Consider the following 25,416-nt stretch of genomic DNA (forward strand, 5'->3'; position numbering starts at 1 on the left):
GGAACCCACTTCCGTGTCAATGGTGGAGTGTAGGGCCGCCCCCCTAACTCGCCCCTTGTCCCAGGGGCGCGCGGCCTCGTCCCCGACCGCTTAGGATGCGGCCAGTGCGGACGCCGAGTCAGGCCTGACAGGTTCCGCAGCCCCTCGGCCAGCGGCGAGTGCCGAGCGCCCGACCTGGAGCGCCAGCCTCGGGCTGCACGGCCGATGCGTTGCGGGGGGCGGGGATTGTTTACGTCTCGCTCTGGAGCGGAAAGTGGGTCACGGCCGCCGGCGGCGCGTGGCGGCGGAGCGGCTCAGGTGAGGGCGGGTGCGTCCGCGCCTCCCGACCCGCCCGGTTCGGGCCCCTGCGGGACCGCCGGCGGCGAGGCCCGGCCGCGCGTTTGTTCCCGCGGGCGGCGCCGGGGCCCGGGCGGGCTGCCCCGCACAGTAGGCCCGCCGCGCGGCGCGGGGAGGATCCGCGGCACCGCCCGAAACTGGAATTAGTCAGAGGCTCCCCGCTTCGAGGCCGGGGACGGTCTCGTGGGCCGGTCACTTCGCGTGCATCGCGGGTCGCCCACTGAGCGCTGCAGACGCAGCGGATGGTGGCTGGGCCGGCCGACCGGAGCGGCGGCAGCGCTGGCTCGGACCGGCAGGTGAAGCAGCCGTGCGGGGGCCCTGCTGGAGGGAGGGGGTCTGGTTCTGCCGACGGCGCTCCCAGCCTAGAAAGCGGTGCCTGCGTTCATCCGCCGACAGGCTGGCCTGTGCCTCCCGGGGTCCCCGTGGGGGACAGGTCCTGCCCTGGAGACTTCGTTCCGGGGGAGAACTAGGCAGTAGATACTCATAGAAATCGAGACTGACTGTAAGTCGGCTACGGAAACAGCCAAGGAGGGGAGGGGAAGGCATTCCGGGCAAAGGGCAGGGAAGAGCTAGCAACTCGGACACGGCCACTGGATTGGAGAGGCACAGGGGAACCTGATAGGCTTTGGGGGATGTTGCCTTTTATCCTAAGAATGGTAATCCCTGAGGAGTGATCAGATTTAAGGTTTGCTTGAAGTTTCAAGATTTGTCTCAAAAACAGCTTGGCTATGTAGGGAGCGGAGTGTGTGGGGTGGGACTGGCCCTGCGGAGCTGGTGCGGGGAAGGAGGAAGTCCGGAGGGGGTGAATGCTATGGTCTGGCATGAGGAACCCGGAGGTTGGAGATGCCATTTGTCAAACAGCAGTGGAGGAGGAGCCAGGTGAGGGCTGAGGTGCCTGCGGGACATCCAGGCGGCCCAGCTGGGTGCCTAGGCTGAGCTGAAGGCGGGACTGAACGAGGCACTGGAGAGCCATGTGTGTCTGGACGGCCTTGCACACACTCTACGTAGGGTTTATCAAGGTGCTTGGACACTGGAGTGAGGTAGGTGCTTGTGAGGCGAGGTCTGGAGCCTCAGTTTAGCACCATGTGGCTCACAAAATGCTCCCCCTTGAGGGGGATGTGGCCCAGCCAGCCACATCCAGAGGCAGGGATTGTTGGGAGACCTTCCTATGCCAGGTGTTTCCTTTGCTCAGAACCTGTTTTCTTTCAGATCCTGTCCACCATGGCCAGGCGCCCGCGGAGCAGCAGGGCATGGCATTTTGTCCTGAGTGCAGCCCACCGCGACGCAGACGCCCGGGCCATGGCTCTGGCAGGGACCACTGCCTGGGGCTATGACTCTGATGGGCAGGTAGGTGGGTGCTGCTGGACTAAGGTGTGGAGACCCCTCTGCAAGAAGCCCCCGAGGACAGAGGACAGTAGGACCCTACTGCTCACCCTGGGTTCACCCTGGTTAAGGATCCACATGGCCCTGGGGTGACAGGACCTCGGGGTAGATACCCCATTCCTCTCTCTACACTTTCTGCTGAAGAGGGTGGCAGTTGGTTCTTTGGTCAGTTCATTCAACAGAATATCTCCATTCCATTTCTTATAACCAGTTTCTGAAGGTAGCTGTCGTTAACTCCATTGCACCCTCCTGGGCGGTTCCCCTGCCTGTACAGCTACGTGCTCTGTATGTGTGTATGTGCATGTGAAACGATCTTTAGTTTTGGAAACCACAGTTCTTGTGCCTTCTCCCTCTCCGTTGTTCCCAAGTTCTGGTTGCAACAGCAGCTCAGCTGTTGGTCTCAGTGCAGGCTGCCTGGTGTACCTGAGGGCTCTGCAGCCAGAGGCTGGCTGTACGGACCCCGGGAACAGCGGAGCGGTGTGGCTTTTGTGCCCACTTCAGGGAGTGGTGGGAAATAGATTTCCAGTCATCTTCCAAAATCTCTTAGATGAGAGCAAGGGGTTGGCCCTGCCCTGAGTCACCTCCCCTGCTTCCTGCTGGGGTGATCTTTAGGTGACTTGTCTGTGCCGTCACAGGCACTTTGCATGTTTCCATGGCTCAGCCAGGCATCCTGGGGATAGTGGGTGGGCACCTCTCGTCCCTTGAGTGAGGGCAGCTAAGCCTTGTGGAACTGCCAGGCCCTGATGGAGAATAAAAGTGACTGTTCTGAATGGACAGAATCCTGGGAGTCTCCCCAAAATCGCTGCCCAGGCCAGCAGCGTCCTGGCCTGCATTCCTGCCTCTGCCAGCTCCTGTCCTGGCCATGTGGCTGGAGCAGTCTGTTTTCCTGTGTCTGTCCCTCCCTCACTGGCTCATCACTCTGGGATGCAGGCCGTGTTGGGCGGCTGGGGTACAAGTGTTTGGCACGTGCTTGCGTGCAGCCTGCCCCATCACCTGATTGGCCTGGAGTATTTGTGTGGGCGAGCAGGTGGGCGCGTCACCTTGACATCCTTGAAGGCTAAACACACCACCCTTCCCTCTGGCTTGCCGAGGGGCTGGGCCTGCCCCCTGCCCAGGTTGACCTACAGGCCTTCCGTACTGAGGCCTGCGCTCCTGGCTGCTGACTCTGGGAAGGGGCTGCCTATGGCTGGCAGTGTGCCTGCCTTGGCTTTTGGGAGATCACCGTTCCTTGATAATGGGGTGATTTGGGCCTGCCTCCAGTCCTTTCTGGGGCTGTCTCTGATTGGGGTTCAACCCTCTTAGTCTCTCCAGTTGGGTTATGAGCTTCTGCATGGGCCTCGGGTAGAATAGGAAGAAACAAGGACGAGGCTCTTCCCCTGCAGAGCTCCTGTTTTGGTTGGAGGAGTCAGAGCAGCAGGACAGAGGAGACTGTCAGGAGCAGGTGAGGAGGAAGAGGACTCAGGAGGGAGGGCCAGAAAAGCCTCTTGGAGTGATATCTGAAAGCTGCCCTCCACGGGCAAAGAGCTCTCCCCCATGACAGGTGGGGGAAGAGGGGAGGGACCAGAGCAGGTAAGCTCTGATGGCGGTATGTGGGCTGCTTTGCAAAGGGTTTCAAGGAGGCAAGAGGAATACCCGGGGTGGAGGCTGGAGCCTAACCAGGACCCTGAGCCAACCCAAGAGGGCTGACAGAGCAGGCAGGCAGAGGCCTGGGGTCCAGAGTCAAGGCAGATATCCAGAGGGGCCTGTGTGGCTTCAGAGCAGGAATGACTAGGTGCACAGAGCATCTCTTAATGGCTTCCAGGAGAGGGTGGGTCAGCAGTTGCTAGAACCTGACCAGCTCAGCCTGGGATCAAGCCCAGGACCGAGCCCCTCAGGTAGAGGGACAGCCCCGTCCCTGCCCCCTGAATGTTTTCCTACTACAGAAGTTGGAAGCAGCATGAAACCCCTGGGCTCCTTAGGGCTCTGGGTTGGGGGTTAAGAACCACCTGTTGCAAGGATGATAAAGCCACTGCAGTCAGGAATGTGTGCCAGCACTACCACAGCCCAGCTGCTGCCTGTGGGGAGACCCGGGCTTCAGTAGGGCACCAGTGGACTTTGCCAGGGCTCCCCTTCTTTAGTCCATCCTTGATGGGGCCAGCCTACCCATGATCTAGAAACTGGCTGCAGAATGATAGCCAAGCATATAGCACTGCTGTGGGCTCATCAGTGCCTGGGCTCCCGGGCCCCCTTGGCTGTGCAGAAATGGGTTGGCCTTTAAGCCCACTCTCGGGAACCCAGGGGCATGGTGGGCCCTCCCCATACCTGAGCCTGGAGGTGTGCAGGGTCACTCTGGGAGCACTGCAGAAGTGTGGTCCGGCTGTGCCCTTGGGAATCCCTTTGAGGCTAAACTTGGGGCGTCAGCAGTTCCCCCATTGGCCTAAGATGGGTGCTGTGGCAGGTGGAGGGCAGAAGCACAGTAGGGGGAACAGCCTGCCCTTTTTTCTCAGCACAGTGACTCTGACTCTGACCCTGAGTACTCGTCCCTGCCAGCATCCATCCCCAGTGCTGTGCCTGTGACGGGTGAGTCCTTCTGCAACTGTGACAATCAGAGCGAGGCCGCCTTCTGCAGCAGCCTGCACACAGCGGCGCACCGGGGCAAGGACTGCCGCTGTGGGGAGGAAGATGAGTGTAAGTGCCTGGCGCGGGTCACTGGGCTTGAGGGGCAGGTCGCTAGGCCAGATGAGGACGCAGCAGGGGTTCAAGAGACTACCCCAATCTGGCCTTTCCTCGCCTACATTTTTTTTTAAATTTTTTTATTAAGTTATTACATATGTGTCCTTATCCCCACTCCTCCTAGATTTTGAATGGGTCTGGGATGACTTGAATAAGTCCTCAGCCACCCTGCTGAGCTGTGACAACCGGAAGGTCAACTTCCATGTGGAGTACAGCTGCGGCACAGCTGCCATCCGAGGCACCAAGGAACTAGGGGAGGGGCAGCACTTCTGGGAGATCAAGATGACCTCACCTGTGTACGGCACTGATATGGTAAGTGACAGGCAGGGCTGTGGGGGGAGGAGCTCTGCTGGTGCCCTGGCCCCGGCCCCCCTCTGCCTGGCCTGTTGTCTCCAGATGGTGGGCATTGGGACGTCAGATGTGGACCTGGACAAGTACCACCACACGTTCTGCAGCCTGCTTGGCAGGGATGAGGACAGCTGGGGCCTCTCCTACACAGGTATGTGGGGCCCCGAAGGGCAGGCATGCTGGGAGGGGCCCCCAGACATAGGCTAACCCCTTGCCTCCTGCTGCCCCCTAGGGCTCCTCCACCACAAGGGTGACAAGACGACCTTCTCCTCGCGGTTTGGCCAGGGCTCCATTATTGGCGTGCACCTGGATACCTGGCACGGGACACTGACCTTCTTTAAGAACAGGAAGTGCATAGGTGAGGGTGTCCAGGATCCCAGGGGAGACAAAGACCTGTGGGGTGTGGCTGCTACTGAGGTCCTGTAGGAAGCAGAGACGGGCCCAGGCTGAGTGGCCCTAAGGCTTCCAAAAAGATATCTTTGAAGAAAGAAGCCTGAGGTCCCAGGGTCTCCAGAGGGTGGGACAGCACGAGGGCCACCCTAGTTATCTTAGGAGGATGTCCAAAGAATGGCTAAGCCCCCTCCTGGCCCAGGATTCAGGCTGTGCCCCCTCTAGGTGTGGCAGCCACAAAGCTGCAGAACAGGAAGTTCTATCCAATGGTGTGCTCCACCGCGGCCAAGAGCAGCATGAAGGTCATCCGCTCCTGTGCCAGCGCCACCTCCCTACAGTACCTGTGTTGCCACCGCCTGCGCCAGCTACGACCCAACTCTGGGGACACGCTTGAGGGCCTGCCCTTGCCACCTGGCCTCAAGCAGGTGCTACAAAACAAGCTGGGCTGGGTCCTGAGCATGAGCTGTGGCCACCACAAGTCCCCCACGCCCTCACCCAAAGCCACGGTCAGTCCCAGCAGCCCAGAGACCCGGCGCTGCCAGAGGAAACGCTGCCGAAGGACCTAACTTATTTTCCAATGAAAACTGCCTCCTGAGGCGAGGACAGCGTTTTCTCCATCCTTTCCCTCAGGCCATGCTCCAGGGTAACAGGAGAGGGAGGAGTTGGGCCAAGGTCTGTCTGGGCTGTCCCCCTGCCCTCAGAGGCTAGGTCAGGCCTTGCCATAAGTTCAGAAGCCGCAGGCCCTGGGATCCTGAGACCAGAACTGAATCCATCTGTTTCCTGTGTGGGGTATGGCAGTGGCTGCTTCTCTCCTTGGAGTCTCTTGTGAGTGGCCACACCAGCTCTTCTGGACCGAGTCTGCGGCCTCATCAGATGTCACCTTTTCTGTAGCTGCCAGCCTCTGGGGACCTTGGGTTTGTCCTCACTTGCTTTGCATGTTGTCAGTTGTTCCTCCCGTCTGAGACTGAAACGATCGTAATAAACTCTGAGTTTATACCTAACACCTCCATAGTGGTAGCATTAAAAGGAGTCCACATCAAGACCTTTTCTCCCGTGGTCCTGGTTGTGTTGCAATACCCTTGGGGAAGAGGCAGCCTGGCTCTCTTTTCTCCCTTGAGACTCTGTCTCACTTCTCTCTGAAGGTGTCACCCCCACGCCTCCAGGTGACTGGTGCATGGCCCCCAGGAGGGACTTAGGTGCTACCCAACTCTCCCCACTGTCCCAGTTGGCCCCAGGCCTGCAGCCAGTGTGTGCAAGGCCTTGCCCCAGCCTCCAGCCCCACGTGGAGTTTCCTCTTCTGCTCATCATTACCCAGAGCCTTTACTCTACCTGCGCCTCCCCTGGGTTCAGACCTGGCTGAGCCTCTCCCCAGGCTGAGGGACAGCTGTGCTGGGTGAGCTCTCCTCCCCCCACCCCTTTGGTTTCTGGTCTCTTCCTTGTTGGGGTGCCTTCTGTTTCTGTTCAGTTTGTTGGTGGGAGAAGGCCCTGCAGGTCAGGAGCTCAGATCCAGCAGGAGGTCAGGGTTGGTGGAGGTCAGGAAGAGGCAGATGCGACGGGAAAGGTCAGGCCCCACCCTTCGGGGCCGAGCGCCTTCATCCACCTTCACGGGGAGATCAGCCAGGAGGGCCAGGCGCTCTTGATCAGTGCTGCAGGCCAAGTACGCCTAGGGCAGGCACAGGGATGAGCAGGGCAGGCCTCAGGGACCTGGCCTCCTTGTCTGAGAGTCTAGGAGGGGGCTCACCTGCTGCAGAAGGCGGGGAGAAGGGAAGGCAGTGACAACAGCATCAGCCACAGCCGGGCTGACTCGGTTGAACTGCCTAATCTGTCGCCACCAGGCCCCCCGAAGCCCTGTGCCATCTTTTGTCACACGCTCGCCTGCCGTCCAGCGCCCAGCTGTGCAGAAGGAAAAGGTCCCGGACTCTTGGAACTGCCTGATGGGGAGAGAAAAGGGGGGTTTCTAGAGGCTTCATCTCTCCTGACCACCCAGTCCCCCAGCTCAGCCCTCTGGCCTTAAGAGGCCCGGGAAGTACCACCCCTCCAGGTGTTCCTGTTAACACTCCCAAGAGCAGCCACCAGCTGAAGTGGGGGTCACGCACTTGAAGGGGCGCTGGGCAAGGGCCTTAGTGAAGGCGCACACGTGCTGACTCAGCTCCTGCCAGGAGGCCACCAGTAACACATCCAGGTTTGCCCAGAGCTGCAGGAGCACCAGGGCCTGAGGGGGACACAAACCCATGAGGAGGGCTCAGAGGAGGGCTCCCCTGGGGGACAACCTAGCTGAGACCAGCCTCACATGCCACCCTGAGATCACACCTCAGAGACCAGCCTGTCAGGGCCAAGGCCACCCACCTCATCCAACCTGCCCTGTCCTCACCTCCTCCACTTCAGGCCAGCCGACCGCCACCTCTGCACGGGCTACCCCTGGACTCTCTGGCTGCTGCATCTCCTGGGCATTGGGCTGGTGAGACCTGAACAGAGGTGACTGTCCCTCCAGCTCCCCATATCCCATTGGTCCCACCCTCCTTGAGTTCTGCTTCCTTCATAGCCCACCCAAGGGAGGGGTTTAGCAGCCCCAGAGCTACCACGATCTTTTCCCTGAACTCCCCCACCCCAGCCGGGCCTGCTCAGGGTGTGAGGGTGACTGGTACCACAGGTAGGCATCCAGCCCGATGACAGCCAGGTGAAGGCAGGTGGGGCTCTCAGGAGAGATCCAGGGCACTGAACAGGCTGGGCCACAGATCTGCAAGCCAAGAAGGTTTACCACCCCTGTTCCTTGGGGCTGCGGTAGGCAGGGCTCACCAGACTACTGCCAGTTTGCAGAAAGGAGAGCAAGAACAACCCAGTGGTGCTGGGAGGAGACTGGAGCAGACTTCCTCTGCCCAGTCAGCGTTCTTTAGAAAACTAGCTGTGTGCCTCTCAGGAGGTCAAGGGGATCTACAAAAGCCCCCATTCTTGGTCCACTCTGCATCCCAGCCTGGCAGCAGGTACTTGATAAATGCTGAACCTCAGACAGAGGGTCTACTAACCTAATGACCCTCTGGCACAAGCATCAGCTAAGCAGTCCCTATTGCTCCTTCAGCCAGGTGGGGTCTGGGCTGGTGGCTCTCATAGCTGGACTGCAAGCCGACTCGCAGCCCAAGTCCCCAGACCCCCTCTTACCAGTTCCCCACTTCTGGCTTCTGACTCTTCAGAGGGCCCTTGTTATCCTTGCTGCTGCCCTCTAGAAGCAGCTGTGGCTCCCGTCTGCTCCCAGGCCAAGAGCCCAGCTGTCTTCCCTCATCTCATTCACATCTTGGCTGCTGAACAGAGAGGAGCCCCAGCCCACTGCATGCCCTCTCAGCCCCTGTCCTTAATCAGGCCTGGCAGAACAGCACATGCAGGCTGGGAACCCAGCCCCCCTCCAAGCACCTGGGTCAGCTGGAAGACACCCTGCAGAAACTCCTCAGGCTCCAGCAGCCGCAGCAGTTCCTGCTCACCCGCAGCCCACACTTCAGGAGGCACCTGCAGGGATACCCAGGGGTGCTGCTCATCCTCAGCCTCAAGTGTCCCAGGGCCTTGGCACGGGCAGCACAGTACCTTGAGGTTCATGGCCACAGGCAAGCGCCCATGCCCACAAAGATCTACAGAAGCCAAGGTGATCTCCTACCACGGCCAAGACTAGCCCTGGTCCATAGAGCCCACAGGAGCACTGACCACAGCATCAGTGGGGATGGAACATTCCTCAGCACCAGATGAGTTCAGGCCCTGGACCCGGGTCTGCAATTGACCATTGTAGTGGCTTGGGCATCACCCACTCCGCATTCCCCATTCTGAGCTTATGTGCATGATTACACCAACCCCTCATGAAATCACAGCGGCAAAACACCCAACCCAGGGCCGCACTAGGTAAACCCTGGAAATGAGGCTGCTGGGGCACTCACACTGCAGGGGCAAGGTTCTGGCTTCACTCTGCTCCACCTGAGGCTCCGGGCGGGGCGCTGGGGCTCGATGTGGTACTCACAGCCCAGGGAGCCCAAGGCCTCCATCAGGATGTCAGCACCAGCATCTTCCAGGATGGCTAGGGTGAGCGGAAGAGAAGCTGTCATTCCTCTCCCTCCACGTGAGGATGCTGCTCACAGCAGACCCCCAGCCTGGGTGGCGAATGACAAACACACCGACGCTGCCGACTCCAAGAGCGCGATGGGTCCAGCTCCCGGAATCTTTTCATCAAGCTCCCCAACGGGAAAGCCGGCGCCAATTCTTGGCCAAGAGGCGGCCTTGACAGAGGCCCCTCTCGCCCCGCAGTGGGCGGGGGACAACCTCCCAGCGATTATGAGGAGCTTCCAAAACCCAAGCTCGGGCCGAAGTGCGGCTTCTCCCGGGACACCTGCCCCCGCCCTCGGGCGCACCTGGGTCCACGCGCACCGCCAGGCGCCGCAGTGCCTGCTTGGGCCGCAGCAGCCGCAGCGCCTCGGCCTCCGCTCTGCGCTGCTCCGCCGGGTCCCGGGCCCTCACGGCGGCCTCTGAGTCGGCTCCCGCGCCGACGGGCCCCTCAGTGTCCGAGTCCGAGATCTCCCAGGTCGTGGGCCGCCGCTGTCCCCGGCCCCGACACGAGCGCCCGACCCTGCGGGACCCAACCTTCGCCATAGCCTGCCCGGCCTCCTCCGCTTCCGGTCGTGCCCGGAGGCTTTTGTAGAGAACACCAGCCGCTTCCGGCGGCGGGCCGGCTTCGCGAAGCGCGGCGGGGAGGCGCGGGCAGGCCATGGGGCGCAAGAAGGTGCGGCCGCGGCTGATCGCCGAGCTGGCCCGCCGTGTGCGGGCCCTCCGCGAGCGACGGGAGCGGCCACGCGACTCACAGCTCTACGCCCTGGACTACGAGACGCTGACGCGGCCGTACTCGGGCCGCCGACTGCCCGTGCGGGCCTGGGCGGACGTGCGCCGCGAAAGCCGCCTCCTGCAGCTGCTCGGCCGCCTCCCGTTCTTCGGCCTGGGCCGCCTGGTCACGCGCAAGTCCTGGCTGTGGCAGCACGACGAGCCGTGCTACTGGCGCCTCACGCGTGTCCGGCCGGACTACACGGCGCAGGTGCGTGTGCCCGCCCTCACCTTCCCGCTCCCGAGCGTCGCGGGGCAGCACCGTTTCCCTCACACACGGCGTTGCGTGTTGCTATCTGGGGGCGAGAGAGCTTGGTGAGCTGACCTCTCCCTGTTGCTTTGCAGAACCTGGACCATGGCAAGGCCTGGGGCATCCTGACCTTCAAAGGTAAGGCGTCATGGCCGGCTAGGGTGGCTGCTGGCAACAGACGGGTCCGCAAGTGTGTGCAATACACCCGCCCTTCTCTCCCCAGGAAAGACGGAGAGTGAGGCCCGGGAGATCGAACACACCATGTACCACGACTGGCGGCTGGTGCCCAAGCACGAGGAGGCGGCCTTCACCGCTTTCACGCCGGCGCCGGAGGACACCCTGCGCTCCGTGCCCTACCCGCCGCTGCTCCGAGCCATGATTCTGGCTGAGCGACGGAAGAATGGGGACCCCAGCACCGAGGAGCCCGTGCTGAATCTGGAGAGGGTCCCCATTGAGCCCTGGGACTACCCCGAGAAACAAGAGGCAAAGAAAAGGGCCAAGGGCACTCCTGTCTGAAATGCCAGAACCGGCAGTTTGTCTAGGGTGCAAGGCAGTGGGCACCATCCTGGTGAATCAGAATGTCTGTGTTGCTCCTGAGTCAGCCCCCGGGGACCTCCGTGGCTTTTCTGAGACCGCACTGAACAGAGGGGCGCCAGACCCCGCGCCGGTGTCTCTGTCCCTGTTCTCCAAACCCAGATCTGGCCGAGGGAGTGTTGGGAGAAGACCGACACCGTGGCGTGTGGTCCGGTGGTGGGTGGTGGTTTCTTTCGGTCTGGAGTGTGCACGGGGCCCCCGCAGGAGGCCGCTGCTGGGGGAGAGCTGGCAGCAGCGGGGCTGCAGGCGTGGAGCCCCGGCGCGGGCACCTGTCACTTCCAGGTGGCATCCTTTCCCATATGCGTTGCTTCAGCCAGGACCGAAGCTTGAGAGCGAATAAAGGCAAATGCAGCAGCCGGGTTGTGGCTTCTTCGCGTTTGGGTTGGGCTGTGTGCAGGAGTGCGGGAGGGAAAGGTTGCCTGCCACCCTGGTGTCCTGGCCTGGTGGATGGGAAGGCGGGAGCGGACTGCGGTCGGTACAGACCTAGTTGTCCCCGGGTCCCGGGCTGGGCGTGGACCCCAGGCCCAGCTTCACTCTTCGCGGCTCCAGGAGGCCGGCACGAGGCGGGTGGGGCCGCGGCCCCTTTAAGCGCAGGCCCCGCCCCCACCCCCGAGGCCGCGCTTCACTCCCGCTGCCGCCGCCATCATGATCTGCTTGGTGCTGACCATCTTCGCCAACTTATTCCCGGCGGGTAAGCGGCGGCCGGGCAGGGGGCCAGGCCGGGTGGGGACGGGCTCGGCCGGGCTGACGCGCGCCGCCGCCTCGCGGTCCCGCAGCCCGCGCCGGTGTCCATGAGCGCACCTTCCTGGCCGTGAAGCCCGACGGCGTGCAGCGGCGGCTCGTGGGCGAGATCGTGCAGCGCTTCGAGAGGAAGGGCTTCAAGCTGGTGGCTCTGAAGCTGGTGCAGGTGGGGCGGGGGATGGGGGATGAGGGTGGGGGCTGGGTAATGGGGGGCGGGGGCGGGGGATGGGGGCTGGGAGATGGGGGACGAGGGAGGGCGCGGGAGCCGGCGGCGCCTCTGAGCCGCGGCCCGACCCCCTCGTCCGCAGGCCTCGGAGGAGCTGCTGCGCGAGCACTACGCGGAGCTCCGAGAGCGCCCCTTCTTCGGCCGCCTGGTCAAGTACATGGGCTCGGGGCCCGTGGTGGCCATGGTGAGTGCCGGGCCGGGCCGGGCGGCGGCTGACCCCGCGCCGAGCCGCGCCCTGACCGGTGCCGACCCCGTCCCGGTCCCCAGGTGTGGCAGGGCCTGGACGTTGTGCGCGTCTCCCGGGCGCTAATCGGGGCCACAGACCCAGCGGATGCTCCGCCCGGCACCATCCGCGGAGATTTCTGCATCGAGGTTGGCAAGTAAGGCCGGCCCTGGCCCCGGGGACATTGCTACCCCCTCCCGACCCCCCCAGCAGGGCTTCGTGGGCCCCTGCCCGCACTCAGGGCGCCTTTCCCGCGCAGGAATGTGATTCACGGCAGCGACTCCGTGGAGAGTGCCCGCCGAGAGATCGCGCTCTGGTTCAGCCCCAACGAGCTGCTCTGCTGGGAGGACAGCGCCGAGCGCTGGCTGTATGAGTAACGGCGGGACCCGAGCTGAGCACCCCGGGCCGCAATAGGTGTGGGTGACTTCGCACCCTCCAGGCCCTGCGGTGGGGCTCAGGACACCCTGTGGCAGGGTGGACAGCCCCCTTCGGACCTCCAAGAGGACAGGTGGGTCTGCCCCAAACGTTGGCGGCACTGTGCAGTGCGCCTGGAAACGCACCAGAGCGGAGGCCTGGCGCTCAGCTGGTCCAGCGTTTCTTTTTATAATAAACTGAAGAAAACGCTTGTGCTCACATTGGTTTGGGTTCAGGGACACAGGTTCCATGATAAGACATTTATTACACAGAGCAGATACGCGGGTTTGCTTGCAGGGCCAAAGCCTGAGGAGAATCGCCACCCAGCCCCTTCCCCCAGCTGCATCCACCCAGATAACCCCGGTCATCCTGGCCCTGTGGGGACGGACAAGGACTTGACATACATCACAGTGGAGAGGGGCAGGCGGTGGGAGAAGCCTAGCTGCATGTGACTGCAGTGGTCCTGGCTGGGCTATGGCATGGCTGCCCAAGATCTGTGCTTCTCTGGTGGGAGGTGCGTGGGCAGCAGGGCCGGGGCTGCCCTGATCAGTGTTTCTCGGAGCAGGAGTAAGGCCTGGGCAGGTGGGGAGGCAGCAGTCCAGGGCGGTGCCCTTCCAAGCAGGTGGTGCATGCTCCTAGAGCCAGGGAGGTGGCCCGTCCTGAGCCCTTAGGGTCTCCGCTGTCAGCCTGTCAGTTGCCCTTAAGGGAGAAGGCCACACCACCAGCCCGAGGCACTTAGTAACGTGTCTTGGGAGCTGGGCTCCTTGGAGACTGCTTGGGAGGCAGGCCCTGGAGCACACCTTCTTCCATCACCCTGAGGCAGAGCCTGTGTCCTAGTGCCCCCCCACCCCTTCCTGAGGCTTGGGTCTGCCCTGGCAGCCTGAGAAACCCCACCCTGGGGCCTTCCAGGAGGAGGAGGACTGCAGGGCCTGCTTCTATAAGGTGGGTCTTCTGCCCAGGAGAGGACACATGGGTTGATGAGGGCTGGTGAGAGTCTGCCACACAGGGAATTGGGGAACATGAGCACGACGAGGGCATCTATCTTCTCACACAGCTGCCCCGGGAGCCTGGATACATGCTTTCATGCCATTTCCTGGGGTGGCAGGGGCAGGGCATGGGGGAACCCAGGGAAGGCTAGTGGCTGGGCTGGCTCCCTTAAGGTCAGACCCCACCCCCCTCATGGACAGCAGGCAAAGGCAAGTGGGCCTTGGCTGTGATGACCCTGCTTCCTCCCCTGATGAGATGGGGAGCCCATGGTGCAGTTGGGAGCTCCCTGGGGAATGTTCACTCTGGAATTCTGCCTTGTTCTGGCCCTCCAGTGCCCTGGGTCTGGCCTCTGGACTAGGGGCTGGCCAGGAGCTGCTTGGAAAAGGGTGTCCCCAAAGGCTCTGTCCCTCCCACCTCCCACCCAGATCCGCTTTGCTGCTTGCTGCCCCTGTCAGCTCCCAGGCCGGACCTAAGGTGAAAGCTGCAGGTTGAGAGGTTAGAGAGGGGCTGGTGGGCTGCCCCATGGGGCAGGGTGGGCATATGTACATTATGGTGCCAGGTAGGGGGCAACAGAGGCCATGCCTCACTCGGGGGAGTAGGACACCTGCCACACGATGATGTGGCTGCGCTCGGCCTTGGACAGCATGGGCTTCACCTGGCTCACGTCCCCTGCACTCTCCTCCGTCTCATCGTCCTCCCCATCGCCTGGGGAGAGAGCAGATGGCTGTGAGGGGCAGCCCCTGCCCAGGAGTCCCTGGGGCCTGAAGGCAGCTCTCACTCACCAATGCGGAAGTCAATGTAGCCCTCCCCACCGCTCAGCACCAGCACATTCTTCAGCTTCTGGCCCTCGGCCTCTGAGGCAGGGGCGGCAGGCCCGGGGCCCTCGGACGGGCTGTCCAGTACGCTGCCATTGAGAGTGGCCAACACGTTCCCTGTCAAGGGGTACAGGGGCCTTAGGAGGACAGCCAGAGCCAACATGCAGGCTCCTGAAGGGAGGCCACGGGTGCCACCTGCAGGGAGTGGGGCCCGCCACTCACCTGGCACGGAGACAAAGAATTTGACAGCGTCACGGTGCCCATGGAAGCAGAGCTGAGCCTGCGCCATGGAGCAGTAGGGGATGAAGCTGCTAGCCGACTTGTCGGTGCTGTCGTCGCCGTACACGTGGATGACGCCTCCTGGGCGGGCCCCCTCCCCAGAGGTGGGGGATGTCTTGTTGGCTGTTGATAGAGAGGAGCCTGGAGGGGCTGAACCCATCGACTGGGAAATTTCCAAGCAGGTGGGGGCAAAGGGCAGGAGCACGCTGTGGGGCCCACAGGGCATCTTGGGCGGGGGCTTTTGGAGAGCGGGAGGCAGGCCTGTGGACTTACCTCGGAGCCCCAGGAGCTGGCCTCGGTGCAGAACCACAGCTGGGGGAGGCGAGGGGCAAAGCATGGAGGGGAGAGGAGAGAAGCAGTCACAGGAGGGGCAGGATAGGACGGCTGTGCCCAGCGCAGCCATGTCCTCCTGAGTGGCATGGCAGAGCACACCCGCCCCGGGACCCTACCACATGCCCTTTAGCGGCTGCCTTCACCACCTCTGCAGGTGTCTGGGTCACTCACTCTCGGTCAGCGGGATGGAGATGACGACTCCATTGCCGGTGCCCACCCAGAGACGGTTGCCCGCAATAAGCAGGGCCGTGATGCGCACGAAAGAGAAGCCCAGCTTGCCGGTGCCTGGGGGGTAGGGGGAAGAGTAGGCGGGGTCAGCGCTACCTCAAGGCCCTCTCTGCCCTGCTAGGCCAGTCCAACAGCCTTACCCAGCATCTTGCTGACGTAGGGCTCGATGTCCACGTCCTGCAGGTGCTGGTGGGTGTGGGCGTGATACAGCCGCAGTGTGGAGTCCAAGCGGATGGACACCCATACCCCGTCGCCAATCCATGCCAGTTGCCGCACTTGGCTCTCCCGCCGCGGGTGGGCATCAAAGGACTTCTGAGGGTCACAGCAGCCCGTCAATGGGGGCCACAGCCAGGGCTTCACCGATGTCTACCCGCTCACTGTAACCTTGGCTCTAGAGCAGGGGTCCTCAAACTTTTTAAACAGGGGGCCAGTTCACTGTCCCTCAGACCGTTGGAGGGCCGGACTGTAGTTTAAAAAAAACTATGAACAAATCCCTATGCACACTGCACATATCTTATTTTGAAGTAAAAAAACAAAACGGGAACAAATACAATATTTGTATTTGCATGTGGCCCACGGGCCGTAGTTTGAGGGCCCCTGGGATAGAGCCTGATTTGTTCCATGGGTGTAGGCTCCTAGGAGGGCCCCAGCCAACCGCCCCACACCTGAGCCCGCATTCAGGTAGCACAGGCACCAACTTGACTTGTTTCAGAACGAAGCAGCAGGTGAGCTCCAGACAGACCAGCATTCACAGTCCAGCCACCTCTCCCTGCCTGTGACCTTGGACAAATGAGTCACTTCCCTGAATGCAGTTCCTCTGACCCCATGGAGCCCCCAACATCTACCAGAAGGTGTGTTGGGAGCAATGCTGACAGCAAAAGCCCCTTTCCCTCCCTGAAGCCCCTACCACCAGTACTTGCCTCTATCTGCATCGTCTTGGGCTGAATGACGTGCACCTTGTTCTTGTAGCCGCACCAGACACGGTCGTACACAACGGCCATGCAGCGGATGGAGTGGTGTGGGTGGCCCAGGTCCATCAGATGATAGTTGCTCAGGTCCCACTGGCCATCTGCAGAGCCCACCACACCGGCTCAGGCCTGGCCAGGTTCCACAACTGCTCACAGTGAGTGTGGTTCACACCCTGCCAGAACCATCAGATGCCGCCCACCTGCCCACTGCTGCCAGGCCTCACCTTCGCCGCGGTGGAAGATGGCCAGAGTCCCATCTGCCAGAGCCACCAGCACTCGTCCTTTCACATGCCTGGAATGGGAAGGTGGTGAGCCAGGCTCAGGCTGGGCCGTCCAAGGCCCCCTCCTGATGCCTAGCTCTCGGCTAAGAATCACATACACCAAGCTCAGCACGGAGTCCTTCAGCTTGATGGAGTGCAGGCACTTCTTCCAGTTGGATACGGCCGAGTGCACGTACAGCCTGCAGAAGAAGGCTGAGGTAGGCAGGGGCTTGCCCAGGGGCCCTGCCCCACTCCTGCCCCCAGAGCCCCACGTACCAGCCGTTCTGGGCTCCCAGCCACATGGTGGGCGAGGCACTGCTGCTGGCCCCCTTGGGGTCTCCACTGGGCTCAGGCTCGGGCTGCACATCACTCGAGGTAGCCTCTGGCCCATTTTCACTGCAGGAAGAACGATGGCTCTAGGATAGCCCACGGAGGCCGATCCCTGCCCACCTGTCAGCCTTCCCTCCCCTCTGTCTCTGCCCCATCTCAGAGGCCCACCTGCCAGGCTGGGCACTGGGGGGTGGGGCAGGGGCCAGGTCGGTGAAGACGTGTTCCGTGAGGGGCCCGGGCCGCACTGCAGCTGCCTCTGCCTCACTGGGCCCAGAGTCAGGGACTTCTGTGGCCTCTGTGGCCTCTTCCGTGGACTGTGAAGGGTTGACCTTCTCATTGGCGGCAGTAGCCACCTCCCCTGTGGAAGGGAGAGGTAAGCTTGGCTGGGCAGGGAGAGGAACAGGGGGGCAGAGAGAAGGCTGCTCTGGGGCTCAGGCCCAGGACTCACCCTGGCCCTTGTCCAGCACTGGGGTGTCCCCTCGGGAGGAGCAGTTGCTCCGCGGCACATTGCAGCGTGTGGCGCAGCCCACGAGGGTGATGCCGGCCAGCACCCCATCCGCACCAGAGTCCTCAGGGTTCACGTCGCTGTCTAGGAAGATCTCCCCGGGAGGGTAGTCACTGTCGCTGGCCGCTGCAAGACCACACCCAGAGCTCATGTCCCATTGGGGTGTGACGGAGGGAATGGAGGTCGCCTGCTGGTGCCATCCCACCTGCTTCTAATCAGTGAGCAGCACATCGCATCTCCTGTGTCCTTAAGACTAAGCAGGATGAGGCCACCAGCGTGGCCCTCCTCGCACACTCCCCCACCAGCTCCCGTGCCCATGGGGTGTCACAGAGGCAGGTGCTTCCCTGCCAGTCTCCTTACATAACATCCTCCTTGTCCTCTGAGCAGCACAAACACTCCCTCCTGGGCACTGGCTCTTGTGGGGCGGCACTCACCGGGGATGCTGGAGATGCACAGGACATGGGCATTGCAGACGGTGAACTGGTCCACCACGGTGCCTGGCTGGTTGGCATCAATGATCACCACCTTGCTGGTGGTCAAGGTGCTGGTGAGGATCCACACCCGGCTTGAGGTGGCGTCTGTCTCATGGAGCTCCTTTGCCTGTCAGAGTACAGGCGACCAGGATGGTGACCAAGGGTGGGTGGCTCCAGCAGCCACCTGGGGTCATGGGGCCTCCTGGAATCTTTAGGATCTAGCCCTGACCACGGCCTTAGGGGTACGGCTGTCCTATCCCTTAGCCGAGGGTGAGCATCAGAACTGCACTTTGTATCTAGATTGCAGGCTCGTGTGGTCTCACTTCCACAGAAGACCGTGAGCTCCGAGCCATTGGGCCACTGGCTCCCAAATGATGCCGGACACAAAAGGAAGCCTTGGGCTCCAAGTGTGCTTAGCCTCCCCCACCGCTCCTCTGCAGACAGTGAAGTTTGTGTCTTGCAAGGAGAAGGCCCTGGGGGAACCTGGCCCCTTCAGCCCTACTGCCTGCTGAGTCTTGAGCCCTCTGATCCTCCCTACCCACCACAGCTCCTGGCTCCGAGGTGCTGGGTGGCAGTTTGGCCCTGGGCCTGCCCTCGGGAGGGGAAGGGAACCTCACATAAGTCCAGTCATGGGGCACTGTCCCTAGCTCCCCTGTTTATGTCACTCCCACCCAGATCCTGGTGCTGGGCACAGCCTGAGCATGCAGACGACAGCAGACAGTACAAGCAGAGGCAGGCCTTCCCCTCCTGCCACTCTGACCTTTTTCTTCTCCGGCGATGTGTGGTTGCTCTTGGCTTCTCCTTCCACTTCCCGGTTGCAGGTCAGAGGGTCAAAGCCTGGCTCCAGCTTGACTCCATTCCCAGTGTGGTCCTCACTGGGTTTCCAGCCGCTCAAGTTGACGCCCGCAGCACACCACAGCTGAGAGAACAGGGGCGTCAGGGCTGCTGCAGACACAGGACGGGGTCTTCCCCAGCTTCCAGACCTGCTGGGATTCAGCTTCTGGGTGGGAACACTCCCTGCTCCGCCCACTTCCGTCAGAGCAGGGCTCACCTTCATGGTGGGATCCTTCTCTACCAGAGGGCGGCAGTACACCGGGACAGGCACGTTCTTCATCCGCGTGTCCTCCTGGCCGCCGTTAGGACTCAGCTGCAATCAGAGGCAGAGAGGCGCTGTGGGTGCGAGGCCTGGGGCGGCTCAAGTGCGTCCGCAGCAGCTCGGCTACCCATCCCTCCAGAATCAGGGCCGAGGCTGTGGACCGGCCCTGTGCCGCCACCCGCCCTGCGCATGCGCACTGTGCCCCGCAGCACCTGCTTGTACTTGGCCGGCAGGCTCCAGCCGCAGGCCTGCAGCCGCCCGTCGTCGTTGCGCACGTGCTCGCGCACCTGGCGGTACTGCTCACGCTTCTGCTCCCGCCTGGCAGAGGAGGTGCAGTCGCTGGGCGAGAGGAACCATGGGATACTTCTCAGGCTTTGGTGACCCACAGTCCCACAGGCCTGACCTCAGGGAGCACTCCCTCCTGAACCTGTCCTGTCTTTTCCCACCCAGACACGGCTCCTGCTGCTCCAGCTGGGCGCCCGTCAAAGGAGAGGATGGCTCTCGCAGCACTGGGCTTGGAGACCGGACCCAGCACCTGCCATCGTCCAGGTTCCCGTGCTGCTGTCCCTGTCGCTCAGGGCCCACTGGCAGGGACCTATAGCGCAGCCTCCCATCCCCCTGGGCCTTCCAGGGAAACTTCCACAGCTCTGACACAGGCACAGATTCCCCCATTTCTGCCCTGGAGCCCTGGATTTCTTGGTTTCTAAACAAGGGAAAAACCAAATTACAAAGAGGAACTTATTCCCCAGGAAGACCCAACCCTGTGGGAAAATTTCCTGTCAGCTCCAAGAGTCCTTGGAGCACAGGCGTGCGGGACCAGCGTGCTGAGTGAGACGCCAGGAGGGGTGCAGTGCTGGGACTAGCAACAGGGACTGTGGGGGGTGCAAAGGGACAGCCATGCTCGCACTAGGGCGTGGAGGGGCGCACGGTGTGGTCATGAAGACATCATGACCCCTGATGCCTCGGCCAGTGTCCTTCCCACCATGGACTCCACCCCCTAGCACAGTCCCAGAGCATCCAGGTGAGGCAGGTCCTGCTCAGTGCCTCTGGGCCACCTGGCCGCCCCTTGAGCCAAGTGGGAGGTGCAGGGAAAGGGTGGGACACTCACTCATCTGGGAAGAACTCCAGGGGCCGGTTTCCTGCTGAGATCTGGCACAGGGCGTGGCTTCGGCGCTGACTGAAGCCTGCTGTGGTGGGTGACTTGTAATGAATGTTCACCGAGGGGTATGACCGCTTGGCGGGTGGGGGGCTGGACGAGGAGCTGAAGAGGCGGCTGAAGCTACCAGCAGAGGCATGGGAAGTGAGCGGTGGGCCTGGGGTAGGCCTCCCTGCCCCCTCCCCAGCCCAGCGCCCCAACTCACAACTGCCAGATGGTGGACTTCTTCTTCTCCTGGACAGATGGGTGCTCTCGGGATGCTCTACAAGGGAGCACAGGGAAGGGGCCCAGCTAAGCCACTGCCCAACCTGTCACCCCTTACCCTGCCCAGCCATGTGCACTGCACTCAGCCCACCCACTGCCCACCCATGCCTATGGCCAGGCCTGGCCCCTCCCAATCTGACCAGACCCCACTCTTCCTGGGTTCCCTCTCGCCACCCTCGAAAAAGACCCTCATCCCGGACACACGGGGAATGGAGCAACAGAGTAGAGGGCGTCCTGGGCAGGTCACTCAGAACTTCCCAGAGGGGCCTAGCACACCAGCCCCAACATGTCCCAGCCCAGCTCGAGCCCAGTGGGCATCTCCCTGCCAGGCCAGGGCTGCAGGGGAGGCTCAGCTCTCCTGGCCCCAGAGGCCCCCACCTGGGAGCCCCCTCACACTTCCTAGAAGAGGGAGGTGGGTGGGGTAGAGGTCAGCCTCCAAGTCAGGACCTCGTAGAGGGACCCTGCGGGCAGCCCTGGAGCCCACCTGATCATCTCGGTCCACCGCACAGCTTCCTGCAGCTCCATCAGCCGCTCCTTGTACTGGTTGCGCTCCATCAGCACACGGGCCATCTCCACCCGCGTGAAGCGGCGGCGCTGCGCCATGGGAATCTTGTCCTGCAGGGAAAGGGCACTGCTATTTAGCCAGTGAAGGACCAGCTGGCAGGTCAGCCCAATGCCCTCCAAGGCCAGGTCACACCGAGATTCCTTGTGGGCTGGCCTCCAGGTGTGGGCAAATCCAAGTGCGGGTTCCCACAGACTCAGGCAAATGGGTTGGGAGGGTGTGGGCAGGGGGACGGAAGCCATGGAAGTCTACCCACCCACAGGGCCTCCCTCTTTCCAGAAGGTCACAGGATTCACCTGAGGGCACAGTGACTTTTCCTATGAGCCCTGGGCACCGTGGCAATCCTAAATGCCTCAGTCAACACTAACAGATGGGACTGGCCCAAGGGGAAGCCGCAGGAAGAGGTGCTAGGGAGGTGAGCAGGGCCTGGGGTCACCACATCCACGCTGAACACTGGAAGGTGTTTTATGTTATTTCGTTTTTAAAATATGTTTTTATTGATTTTAGACAGAGAGGAAGGGAGATGGAAAGAGAGATGGAAACATCAATGAGAGACAATAACAGATCGGCTGCCTCCTGCACGCTCCCTACTGAGGAATCGAGCCCGCAACCCAGGCATGCGCCCTGAACCGGAAGAGAACATGACCTCCTGGTTCATGGGTCAACACTCAACCACTGAGCCATGCGGCCAGGCCGCACGCTGGAAGTTTTGGTGGGTCTGTGAGGGGTCTGCTGTTGGCAAATTCTGTGACAGGACCAAGTCTACTCTGTGAAACTGAGTCCTGGGGAGCTGCTGGCTGGTGCAGGGGCAAGGGGCCCAGAGGGGAGCTTCCAGTGAGGGCTGCACCCTCCCCATGGGGCCCCACCACATGCAGCCCAGGCCCCACAAGCAGGCAGAGGCCCCTCCCAGGCACCTCCCTCAGCATGTGGGAGCGGCCGGGACGCCACAGTCCCGGGCAGCTGTTTCTGCCCTGGAGCACTTGGAGTGAGGGTGCAGAGGAAGGCCACTGCTTCCCCAGTGCCTGTGTGAACTGCATCCTGATGTGAGTGTCACATGACCCGGAAAATAACAGCTAATGAGGGGGAAGACCCGGGACTGCCTCCTGCAGGAAGCAGAGGGGTGACTTTCCTCAGAACGTTCAGTGCAGTGCACCTTGGGGAGGAGGTGGGGACAGATGAGTAGGCAGAGGGCCTCCCAGCGACTGAGCTACGCAAACTGGTCTGGGGACAGTGGTGACTGACGCTATTTCCGCAGCCTTGCTCCACCAGCTGGAGTATATGGGGCAGTGGCTATGCTGCATAGGCAGGGAGACCCTGCTTGTGACTGTATAAAATGCATCCACTAGGTCCTAGCCGGTTTGGCTCAGTAGTTGGAGCGTCTGCCCTTGGACTGAAGGGTCCCAGGTTCGATTCCGGTGAAAGGGAAGTACCTCAGTTACAGGCTTGATCCTCGGCCCTAGTCGGGGCACATTCAGAAGGCAACTAATCAATGTTCCTCTTTCTCTGTTTCTCCCCCTCCCTTCCACTCTCTGAAAGTTAATGGGGAAAAAATATCCTTGGGTAAGTGTTAACAAAATGCACGCACTAGGATCGGAAGCTAAGGGGTCCTGTTCTGACGTTATGACATCCCGGGGTGGGGAGGATGCTGCTGGGTGTGGTCACCACACAGGTGGGGTGAGGGTGACGGGGCCCAGAGGGAAGAGCGCGTCCCTGGTAGCCCGCCCACTGCCACCCCTGCCCCACATGTTAATAGTGGAATATACCAATTCTGTACAGAGATAGCTGCTTACATCCTCCCCCTCTTCTTTGGGTTCACGGCGGGCAATGATGGCCTCGGACTTCACTCTGCGAGATGAGAGGGACGCCAGGAGGAGACTCAGGACTCTCCCCTCAGGTCCTAGCCCCTGAGCATTCCTGCCGGTGCCCTGAAGCTCACACATCTGCCCTGGCTGCTCCAGCCAAGGCACAGGCCCTCCCCTCAGCGATCAAGAACTGATGGGAAGGCAGAACCAGCTATCCTTCCTGGCACAGGCAGCGCTGGCATCAGGCAAGCTTGGAGCAGATGTGGTTCCCACTCCCACAAACCGGGCACAGGTGTCACCGGCCTGAGGCCCTCCTTGCACGTCCCCTTTCCCATCACCTCTCTGGGAGAACGGGGGAGGATCAGGCTAGAAGAGAAAGGCTACAGGGAAGTGCAGAGCTTCCCAATGGGGCTGCATGGCTGAACCTTAGCTGTCAAGGAACTGGGAGCCACGGGGGAGCCCAGGGTGTGAAGGGCAGCCAGCTCTCAATCCCCGCTCCCTCCTCCCGTATGAATGTCATGTGTGAGAGCAGCAGGAAGGCTCAGCTGGGGCCACTAAGGAAAGGGCACCCAGACAGGAGCACCACCCTCCTGTGGGATTCCAGTGAGGAAGGAAACGAAAGGGGGGCGGCTGGCAGACAGCCCAGTAGCTAGTAGGTGGGGTGGCTGAGAGGTGAGCATGCAAAGTGAGTCACTTTGGGAAGGAATGACCACTGGGGTGTGGCTGGCAGGAAGGATGACAGGGATGGAATAGAGGCCCAGCAGGGATCTCACTCTGCCCTCCAGGCTCTCAGGCCTTGTCCCGCTGGGACCCCCACCCGCAGCCCTGCTCACCTCCTCAGCTCCTCCTCCAGGTCCTTGATCCGGCTCTCCAGCCTCAGTTTGGCTTGCCTGGCAGCTTCCAAGTCCCCCTTCAGCACCTCCTGCTCCCCAGACAGCTGGTCCACTTTGGCGATGAGGTCATTCTTCACCACGTTCAGAGCGTTTCTTTGAAAAGGCAGAGAGACCGGAGCCTCCTGTGAACCAGCCTGGACGTTCTGTGATGGGGTCGCAGAGGGGTCCGCCCGCGCTTGTGTGTCTGAGAAGGCACAGCCTGGTCCAGGACGGGGCTCCAGGTGGTTACCACATGCCCCCCCTAACGGCAGTGGCCACGCTCCCCAGGAGGGGCGAGCTCAGCCGTGTGGGTCCAGGTCCTCCTGGGGGCTGCCCCCTGGGCTGGGCTGACATGGCTGTCACAGGGAGGCCTGTGGAGGGCTATCTCAGCACCGGGGGCGTCGACAAGAGCGTTCTTACTTGGTTTCTAGAAGCTGTGAGTTCTCCAGCAGCAGATTCCCCACTTCCTTGCCCATTCCTGAAACAAAAGGTGGCGAGGTTTTGTGCCTGGTAAAGCCAGACGCTGACTGATGCCACCACCTGCCTCAGAGTAACAAACATCGCCCAGGGAGCAGCCCACCCGAGAGGGCTGGTAAGAGGGCATCAGGACTAGAGGCGTGACCTGCAGGAAGACGGGCTGCAAAGGGAGGCCATGTAGACCATGGGTGAGGCCTCTGCTGGCCTTCAGGCAGCTCTCCACCCAGAATGTGGTCAGGGATGAACCTGCCGTGTGCAAGCCCCAAGGGGGTCCCAGATGGTCTCCAAGAGGCACCGAGCAGGTCTCCATGGCCTTGACAGAGGCAGCAGGGCTGGGCTTACATTCTGGACCATGGGTGGGGTTGGGTTCCTACAGCTTTCTACCAACACGAAGTCTTTGTACCATCAGGGCCCAGATGGCACCAGCCTGAGCTGACTCAGCTGGCTCTGTGCATCTACCCCAGTCTCAGGCCCCCCCCCCCATCCCAGAATCAGCCCTTTTACCCCACCCTGTGGCTTCCCGGCCCATCATGAAACTGACCCCTTTCAGAGCTGCTCCCCTCACCCCACCCTAAGGGAATGGAGGTTGGAGCCATGGTGATAGGAACACAGAAGACAACACAAGATACAGAGAACACCTAGCCGAGGAGATGGGATGGCCCGTGGCAGGCGCAGCCCTCCACCACGGCTAGGAGCAGGACTGAAGGGACTTGGCCCAAGGCAGTGGGGTCAGCAGGTGAAAAAGGGAGTGGAAGTGAGGACAGTGCTCCCCAGGGCTAGTGCCCAGAGGGGCTCACCTGGCTGCTCTGTGACCAAGCCCCACAGTGGACCCCAGAGACTAAGCTCTCCGCAGACATGTCACACACCCCCCCCCCACCCCCAAGTACTGAATCTAATCCTTTTGCGTCAGCCCCCACACCCAGGTCTGTCCCTTTTATTTTTCCTCCCCTCTGCGATCTAATGCAGGCGTGAGACAAGATACACAGGCACGCAGTGTGCTCAGCTTCGGGTTCTGTCTCCACTCAGACATCCTGCCTCACCTGGGCCTGCCTCCTCCTCGGATGGGGCACAGCGGGCACCAGGCAGGCTCAGCCCAGACAGGCTCCGGGGGCCAGCCTACCCTGAGCTTATGGAGGCTCAGAGGCTGGGTCTGCCCCTCTCCAGCCGGCCAAGGGTCTGCTCTGAAGGAGGCTGTTGGGGTGTCAGGGCAGAGACCCCCCACTCCTCATCTCTACCCCGGAAGTCCCTGCTGACCCCACCTCTGCCTCACCATGCAGAACAAAGCAGACGGCTCATGAAGCATGAGAAGGTGTCGGGTAGACAAAGGAAGCCCGAAATGAGAGACACACACACTGAAATGGGGCCGTGGCCTTACCAAAAAAATCATCGCGCACTATGGTAGCAGTCCCAGTCCCACAGGAGATGGGCAACCGGGCGGGAGGAAGGATCGGGAGAGGCAGGGAGAGAAAACAAGCGCATTAAGCCTGGGTGGACAGCAGTGGAGGTGTTAGAGGGCTACTTCTCCTGCGTGGGAGTGAGACACA

The 25,416-nt window shown here is 61.7% G+C and overlaps 5 protein-coding genes across 27 annotated transcripts in view; 3 read left to right on the forward strand and 2 right to left on the reverse strand.

Moving 5' to 3' along the window:
• Positions 1–25: 25 nt before the first annotated feature.
• SPSB3 (splA/ryanodine receptor domain and SOCS box containing 3) lies at positions 26–6,170 on the forward strand. 6 transcript variants are annotated; one of them, XM_036309439.1, is made up of 7 exons: positions 26–297; positions 1,546–1,683; positions 4,206–4,386; positions 4,556–4,743; positions 4,828–4,930; positions 5,012–5,137; positions 5,395–6,170. In XM_036309439.1, the coding sequence occupies exons 1-7, from the start codon at positions 205–207 to the stop codon at positions 5,733–5,735; spliced, it is 1,170 nt and encodes a 389-aa protein (XP_036165332.1). In that variant the 5' UTR covers positions 26–204; the 3' UTR covers positions 5,736–6,170. The 6 variants fall into 6 exon arrangements, with proteins under 6 accessions (XP_036165332.1, XP_036165329.1, XP_036165334.1 ...); XM_036309440.1 differs by lacking the exon at positions 26–297 and adding an exon at positions 791–1,376; XM_036309436.1 differs by having other exon boundaries at positions 4,556–4,930.
• EME2 (essential meiotic structure-specific endonuclease subunit 2) lies at positions 4,210–9,943 on the reverse strand. 4 transcript variants are annotated; one of them, XM_036309444.1, is made up of 8 exons: positions 9,555–9,943; positions 9,087–9,223; positions 8,575–8,667; positions 7,815–7,906; positions 7,541–7,634; positions 7,266–7,381; positions 6,911–7,100; positions 4,210–6,133 (listed from the first exon to the last, which is right to left on the reverse strand). In XM_036309444.1, exons 1-8 carry the CDS (start codon positions 9,907–9,909, stop codon positions 6,092–6,094), a joined length of 1,119 nt encoding a protein of 372 aa, XP_036165337.1. In that variant the 5' UTR covers positions 9,910–9,943; the 3' UTR covers positions 4,210–6,091. The 4 variants fall into 4 exon arrangements, with proteins under 4 accessions (XP_036165337.1, XP_036165335.1, XP_036165336.1 ...); XM_036309442.1 differs by having other exon boundaries at positions 4,210–6,832; XM_036309443.1 differs by lacking the exon at positions 8,575–8,667 and having other exon boundaries at positions 4,210–6,832.
• MRPS34 (mitochondrial ribosomal protein S34) lies at positions 9,877–11,215 on the forward strand. Its single transcript, XM_036309452.1, has 3 exons — positions 9,877–10,228; positions 10,363–10,405; positions 10,491–11,215. Exons 1-3 carry the CDS (start codon positions 9,908–9,910, stop codon positions 10,781–10,783), a joined length of 657 nt encoding a protein of 218 aa, XP_036165345.1. The 5' UTR covers positions 9,877–9,907; the 3' UTR covers positions 10,784–11,215.
• A 167-nt stretch (positions 11,216–11,382) lies between these two features.
• NME3 (NME/NM23 nucleoside diphosphate kinase 3) lies at positions 11,383–12,676 on the forward strand. 2 transcript variants are annotated; one of them, XM_036309453.1, is made up of 5 exons: positions 11,383–11,552; positions 11,638–11,768; positions 11,911–12,012; positions 12,096–12,208; positions 12,311–12,676. In XM_036309453.1, exons 1-5 carry the CDS (start codon positions 11,507–11,509, stop codon positions 12,426–12,428), a joined length of 510 nt encoding a protein of 169 aa, XP_036165346.1. In that variant the 5' UTR covers positions 11,383–11,506; the 3' UTR covers positions 12,429–12,676. The 2 variants fall into 2 exon arrangements, with proteins under 2 accessions (XP_036165346.1, XP_036165347.1); XM_036309454.1 differs by having other exon boundaries at positions 12,096–12,200.
• Positions 12,677–12,690: 14 nt separating this feature from the next.
• MAPK8IP3 (mitogen-activated protein kinase 8 interacting protein 3) overlaps positions 12,691–25,416 on the reverse strand; it is a 51,737-nt gene continuing 39,011 nt past the window's right edge. For 7 of the 14 annotated variants that reach the window (XM_036309430.1, XM_036309421.1, XM_036309429.1 and 4 more), the window contains 23 exons: positions 25,248–25,265; positions 23,816–23,873; positions 23,357–23,509; positions 22,485–22,566; positions 20,644–20,774; positions 20,101–20,157; positions 19,848–20,018; positions 18,952–19,078; positions 18,695–18,790; positions 18,404–18,562; positions 17,605–17,770; positions 17,114–17,296; positions 16,834–17,023; positions 16,612–16,731; positions 16,455–16,535; positions 16,300–16,367; positions 16,028–16,176; positions 15,248–15,419; positions 15,051–15,164; positions 14,820–14,858; positions 14,490–14,669; positions 14,235–14,384; positions 12,691–14,157 (listed from right to left, as the gene is read on the reverse strand). In XM_036309430.1, the coding sequence (XP_036165323.1) occupies positions 14,036–14,157; positions 14,235–14,384; positions 14,490–14,669; positions 14,820–14,858; positions 15,051–15,164; positions 15,248–15,419; positions 16,028–16,176; positions 16,300–16,367; positions 16,455–16,535; positions 16,612–16,731; positions 16,834–17,023; positions 17,114–17,296; positions 17,605–17,770; positions 18,404–18,562; positions 18,695–18,790; positions 18,952–19,078; positions 19,848–20,018; positions 20,101–20,157; positions 20,644–20,774; positions 22,485–22,566; positions 23,357–23,509; positions 23,816–23,873; positions 25,248–25,265 (2,786 nt within the window). In that variant the 3' untranslated portion in view covers positions 12,691–14,035. The remainder of the gene's footprint in view (positions 14,158–14,234; positions 14,385–14,489; positions 14,670–14,819; positions 14,859–15,050; positions 15,165–15,247; positions 15,420–16,027; positions 16,177–16,299; positions 16,368–16,454; positions 16,536–16,611; positions 16,732–16,833; positions 17,024–17,113; positions 17,297–17,604; positions 17,771–18,403; positions 18,563–18,694; positions 18,791–18,951; positions 19,079–19,847; positions 20,019–20,100; positions 20,158–20,643; positions 20,775–22,484; positions 22,567–23,356; positions 23,510–23,815; positions 23,874–25,247; positions 25,266–25,416) is intronic. The other 7 variants (XM_036309425.1, XM_036309431.1, XM_036309424.1 and 4 more) reach the window with 3 other exon arrangements.

Source organism: Myotis myotis, unplaced genomic scaffold (assembly GCF_014108235.1).
Source record: "Myotis myotis isolate mMyoMyo1 unplaced genomic scaffold, mMyoMyo1.p scaffold_m19_p_5, whole genome shotgun sequence".
Classification (NCBI taxonomy): Eukaryota; Metazoa; Chordata; class Mammalia; order Chiroptera; family Vespertilionidae; genus Myotis; species Myotis myotis.